This window comes from Plasmopara halstedii (assembly GCF_900000015.1).
Source record: "Plasmopara halstedii genome assembly, contig: Scaffold_2592, whole genome shotgun sequence".
NCBI classification, from domain to species: Eukaryota; Oomycota; class Peronosporomycetes; order Peronosporales; family Peronosporaceae; genus Plasmopara; species Plasmopara halstedii.
The window spans coordinates 24,955-30,837 of NW_020189499.1; the positions used below are offsets into that span (position 1 = coordinate 24,955).

The window sequence follows — 5,883 nt, forward strand, 5'->3', positions numbered from 1 at the left end:
TAACACCGACAATCAAGTCCAGATCAACACCAACAATCAAGTCCAGGTCAATCAACAGGCACCTGATTTAAAATACAAGTCTTTGATTTACTCCACAGCTCAAGCTCCATGCCCCAAAAGTTTGCGAGGACACGCAGAAGATGCAATTAAACAAATAGAGGGATACGTGCCACCTCCGCCGGTTCAGCAATTGGTTGATGAGGCCAAGGCTTCTCCCAATATCGCAGCCACTGACTGTAATCCACACTTCTGACAAAGTCATGTGGAAAGAAGCGTTTTGTTGTACTAGTCAAAAATCCTGATTCGAGTCTTCTGTGCTTAGTGTGCATCAAAAACAGCGAAATAGAGTAGCTGATCACCATCGATTACTCCTAGCTACCGGATTTTGTAAAAAAGAAAGATAATACATCAGCACTATCTGCGTTGTATGTCATTAACTACGCATTTCAAACATATTGTGATTGTCTACATCAGCGCTGCACTCCTGCCCATTTATCCATAATGTACTCACCAAAGCACCCGTCACGCTTACGTACTGTGCCATCCAGCAAATTATTAAAATACTTGCTGTCTTCACTAGCATTTCTTGCATCGCCTCCAATACGTAGTTTTGTTACATCAGTAATTGACGGTATCACTGCATCAAAGTCGGGATAGTAGAAAAACACAAGCGAATAACGTTCTTGATTATCAGCCACAACACGATGGACAGGCGATAGACATTTGCCATCTGTAATAAGCGACAAATAGTCTCCAGCATTGACTACGAGTGTTCCAGGTATATAAGGCACATCCACCCATTTGTCGTCATGATATATCTGCAAACCTCCCACTGCGTCTTGTAAAATGAGAGTAAGGAATCCCCAATCCGTGTGTGGACTTGAACCAATAAATTCTCGATCATTATCGAATGAAGAATGTCCCTCTATGCCTTGTTGAAAGTTTGCGTAATGCTCATATGGAAAGTAATGGAACATACGCATGAGAGAGATAGTCTCGCCATGCTGACAGTACTTGTCCAAGAAGCTTACGTTATCATAAAGACTTTTCGACAGACTTCGAGTTATAACACGTGACGCATCTGTCATTTTACGAAAAAACTCATTCAGTACATTACGATGGCTACAAGGCCAGTCCGTAAGTTTTGGCCAGACGTTTGGGCCTTGTAATCCATTGTCAAATTGTGGTATTTTCTCCTCAGGCCATTTATAGCCATAGGAAAACGCTTCTTTCACTTCTACACGCTCAGCACTGCCACTTTCTTTGCCCATGCCAATATATCCACGTGTGAATCCCTTGTTGTTATGCACAACTGGAATCGCATCTTTAATTTCATCTGACAGAGCGCAAAATGATGCAGCACTGTGCATTATCTGACTTGCCAGCATATCGGAGATACCATGATCTGTAAGATAACAACATCCAAAACGGGCAAAGGCATTGGCGAGCTTGTCACCCTGCTGTGGATCATCCAGCGAGATGACAGGAATTTCCGAGTCGCTCATTCGATTTAAATGAGATAAGTACGATTCGTCCTAGAAATCGGATAGGATGTGGTTTTCAAAGGACAAAGCACTACAAGTCTTTCGTCATCTTGTCGATTAAAGACCTAGGAGCTTGAGATTCTAAGCAGGATAGGTCAGCGCTAAATAGACCACGAGCGTAGGCACAAAGGATTATTTATTCGAAGGTTTAACATCAAACTGAACGCTCCTCACGATGGTAAATCAGCGTTTGTTCTTGTTGTAGTTACTTCAAATCGACGACTCTTGTAACTTACGCGATAGCTGCCCAATTTCATTGTTGATTTGGTCAGCACTACTTTCAATCCACTGAAGTGAGTTATGATGCACGTTTAGCACTTTCATAATCTGCACGATTGGGTTAGACTCGTCAGCCACCTCGTCTTGCGCCTTGTTCAGCCTCTCAACTATCTCCTTCAAGGTCGTTGTCATCGAATTGAGTTGACCATCAATGTCTACCGACAATTGCAGTGTCTGCTCGCGCTCAATGTCAGCAGCAACAGGCATCTGATCTTGTGACTCGTACATCTTGTCTACGCTATGTTCCAGTTGCTACGAAGCAATAGATCAATGTCAGTTTCACATTATGATCAATATCTGGCTCATTTATCTACTTAATACCTCAAGTGTTGATTTAAGCTCCATTTGATATGCAAAGATCGTGTCCAAATTCGTATCAAGCTCATTTTGAGCTACTTGGATACGTCGTACATCAATAGCAAGATCTCCAAGCTTTCGCTGACTATCCATCAAATCGCTATCCCATTTGCTCACTGTAAAAACCACACAAAAACATCAGCACAGCAATAATAAAAGGCATCATGTCGTACCTTTAACAGCTTCAGTGGTGAACGTATCGGTATTACGCTCGAGCTGTTCGCTCCATGCATTAATAATGTCCTGTTAAAGAACATGATTATTCCTCAGCTCGAACCACTGCTTTTCACCTTTACAATCGTACCTCAATCGTTCGACCCATATACTCAGCTGGAGGCTTCATTGTCCCCGTCACAGTTGTTGTAATAGCAGTAGAACTAGTCGCAGTTGAATCAGTACTACTGGAAGCCGCTGTGGACGGTCCGAATCCAAACGCTGGGGCTTTCGACGTCTCTGTCTTGCTCTCATCAGCTTTATCCGTCGATTTTGTTATATTTCCAAAACTAAATCCACTTGTTGGCGCACTTGTTGTGCTGGGTGCAGCATTTGAACCAAAAGAGAAACCTGTTGCCGCTGGTTTTGTCTCTGCAGGCTTTGAAATATCCGGTGCATTAAAATTAAATCCACTCGATGACGCTGGTGCTACCGCTTTATCTGGTGTAGTAATCGGTACAGAGCCAAAGCTGAAGCTTGACGTGGCTGGAGCACTTGTCTTAGCTTCTGTTGAAGTCGAAACTGCACCAAAATTAAAGCCCGAGGTGCTAGTGGATGGAGCCGTGGAAGTGCTAGTGGATGGAGCAGTAGAAGTGGTATCCGTGGATCCAAAATTAAAACCTGTCGATGGAGCACTAGTCTTGGCTTCAGCTGGAGCTGCAGGTGTTGAAAATGTCGACGCAAAGCTAAAAGACGTGGGAGGAGCTGCAGCTGTTGGTTTAGAGCCAAAGCTAAAGCCTGTAGACGGCGCGGTAGATGTGGTAGGAGCGTCGGAAGTCGAACCAAAAGAAAAGCCACCAGTACTTGGAGCTGTGGAAGACGTGGAGGTAGTGGAGGAGCTAGCGCCAAAGTTAAAGCCGCCCGATGGAGCAGTGGACGACGCACCAAAGTTGAACGACATGGTAAATGGTCAGTATTACTGAGATCACAGGGTGAAATATTAACAATAACGAGTGAAAATTAGAGCACGGAAATAGTCAATGCACGTCTATTTAGTATTACAATGTCTTTGGTAAATGAACAAGTCACATTCCCCAGGAAAATGTACATTGAACGAATATGTTTGGGGTGTCTGATAGATTGGCGGCCTCAATTCTTACAATTAAGGTGGCGGTCTGATAAATTGGGTCTTTGAATAGCAAGTAGCGGCCCCGAACATGGATTCGCACCCAATGTTGAGACTAAGCTTGCCAGGTGCTCTACAACAACTCGAAAGATCAATAATTGATGGCCGCAGGTTGGAGAGGCACTGGTGCTTTAGATGAAAGTCTGGCTTCTCAATCAAACTCACTTGTTGAATATCATTTCCTACTAATGGTTCTACTACAGAGTTGTCGTGCAACATGCACCAAAGAGTCTGTGGTTCGTAGAGTCCGCGCTAACAAACGACAAACGCAAAAAGAATGAGTTGAGGGACGCTTAATATTGCTCAAGCAGGAATGTGATATATCTAGATCTATCATATTTAGAATCTCAGCACTGCTATTGTTTCTGATACTAGACCACTCGTTTTCGATGATGCGTTTTATATCATCATCATTACAGATGGTAATATTGGTGCTAGTCTTTATTCTAAACATAATCAGAGTTTGATACAAGCAAGCGTGGGCATGGATCTCATTTAGCCATTCTAGGGACGGTCGGTGGATATCTTGTTTGTGCGTGGGTTCATGCTGACTTTTAGTGAGGAGGTCTTAACGATCACCATGAGCGGCCTGGGTCGGGAGGAGTCGTCCGTCGTCGAACTGACATCTTCTGCTCTAGGCTCTCTAATAGAGCATTTTTTAGTTTGAATACACCCCTACGCGCGCGCATATCGCTTCATGTCGCTGTGAAGCGTGACATTGCACGCCCTCAGGCCAAGCAGAGACAACAGTTTCTTAAGCCTGTCCTGCATGCCTTGGGGTAAATAGAAGTACTGCTTAATCTTCACAGATAACGACTCAGGTGTAGATTGGCTACAAGTGCTACTAAGTGCAGCGGGCTGTCGTAGCTCTTGCTTAGAGGAAGCTAAGCCAAGTTCACCGATCTTACGTTTTATACTATAAATGTTGCGGATTGCGATTCGCTAACTCCAAGAGTACCAACAACTTTAACCAAAGGCAAATACACTCTTCTTTTCAGAATATTAGCTGCATTTGTTGATTTATATGCACCATAACCACTTGTATCTAAACCTCTAGGATTCTCAAACTAGATAGTAAAATCTAATTAAAATGCATAACTACTGGCAGTCCTGCCAGGTAGTGACTTCTTGTTAAGGTGAAGCCACACCACTGTGTGGTCACAACATCTTGTGTGACCGACCCCTTTATACCAGGGTACGTGTAACTCCGTTACAGAAGGTTTATGATACAGAGGTACTTGTGATACAATATGGTCTTGTAAACAGCAGGATACACACGCTAGGCTCGAAACGATTTGAGCGTTAAACTCATGATCCATGGCGACATCGTCATTGCATCTCGTGCTTAGAATGACAAGATGTTTTACTTTTTTTGCCAAGTCCATCCTCGAGATAAGGTTAAGCTGAATCGGCTTAATGTGGTGTTAGTGTCGCTTTCGTGTCACCGCGACTATAAAAGTTGCAATTTGCGATAGTGAGGCCATCGTTTGCGCAATTGAACTTTTATTTAAAGTGGAGATACGTATCCAAATCATCGCGCCATTCGAAGGAAGATAGGGGAAAGGGTAGCTTCTTAACGAGGGTGAACGTCTCAAATATATCGAGAAGATGAATTTGTCAGCCGGCAAGAAGCCTTCCATGTTGGCCTAGCGATAGTATGGTGTCACTGACATACGTAATAGAAAAAAAATAAAATTTTGAGCACCGAACATGGAAGTCACAAGTAAAGAGAACGTCTTTTGGATCAGGAAACCACAATACACAGGTTTTAAAGATAAGCTTTATGAGCCCATCGAAGGTTACCGAAGGCCTTCTCTCAGGCTGTTACTCACAATGACGATGACTTTAGTAGAACAAATGATGGCTGATTGCGGGACAGTCGTAGCGAGTTGAATCTGAAACCGGAGCTTCGTGAAATTAGGAACTGAAATCTAGTTTTTCACGGTAAAGGCGGTACTGTCAATGAGAACAGTTTTAAACTTGAAAAACATTTAAAAACAAGAGGTGGATACGCAAGAAATATGACATTTGTAACGGGGTTACTCATACCCTGGTAACAGGGATGTGTGTCACACCAGATGGGATTGTGTGATCACACCCAAACAAGAAAAAATTACGGTACGGGGCTGGATAGCCAGTAGTTATACATGTATTTAGATTTCACATTACATATTTAAGATAATATATGCATTTGAAATTAGGCGGCTTTGCCGCAGATAAAAATAAATAAAGTCAGTTTTGAGTTCAAACGGAAGAGTGAATTAGCCTTGGGTTAAGGTTGTAATTACTCTTGGAGTAAGCGGGTCGCGATCCGCTAAACTCGTACTTGTTCAAAGTATAGAACGAAAGGTCGGTGACCTAACT

General features: G+C 43.1%; 2 protein-coding genes across 2 annotated transcripts; both read right to left on the minus strand.

The window, feature by feature from the left end:
- Positions 1 to 470: 470 nt before the first annotated feature.
- Positions 471 to 1,505, minus strand: PHALS_04294 (2og-fe oxygenase; the record flags this gene model as incomplete). Its single annotated transcript, XM_024718384.1, has 1 exon — positions 471 to 1,505. The coding sequence occupies one exon, from the start codon at positions 1,503 to 1,505 to the stop codon at positions 471 to 473; it is 1,035 nt and encodes a 344-aa protein (XP_024583788.1).
- A 249-nt stretch (positions 1,506 to 1,754) lies between these two features.
- Positions 1,755 to 3,294, minus strand: PHALS_04295 (Nuclear porin; the record flags this gene model as incomplete). Its single annotated transcript, XM_024718385.1, has 4 exons — positions 1,755 to 2,075; positions 2,145 to 2,296; positions 2,354 to 2,423; positions 2,485 to 3,294. The coding sequence occupies 4 exons, from the start codon at positions 3,292 to 3,294 to the stop codon at positions 1,755 to 1,757; spliced, it is 1,353 nt and encodes a 450-aa protein (XP_024583789.1).
- Between the last annotated feature and the right edge of the window lie 2,589 nt (positions 3,295 to 5,883).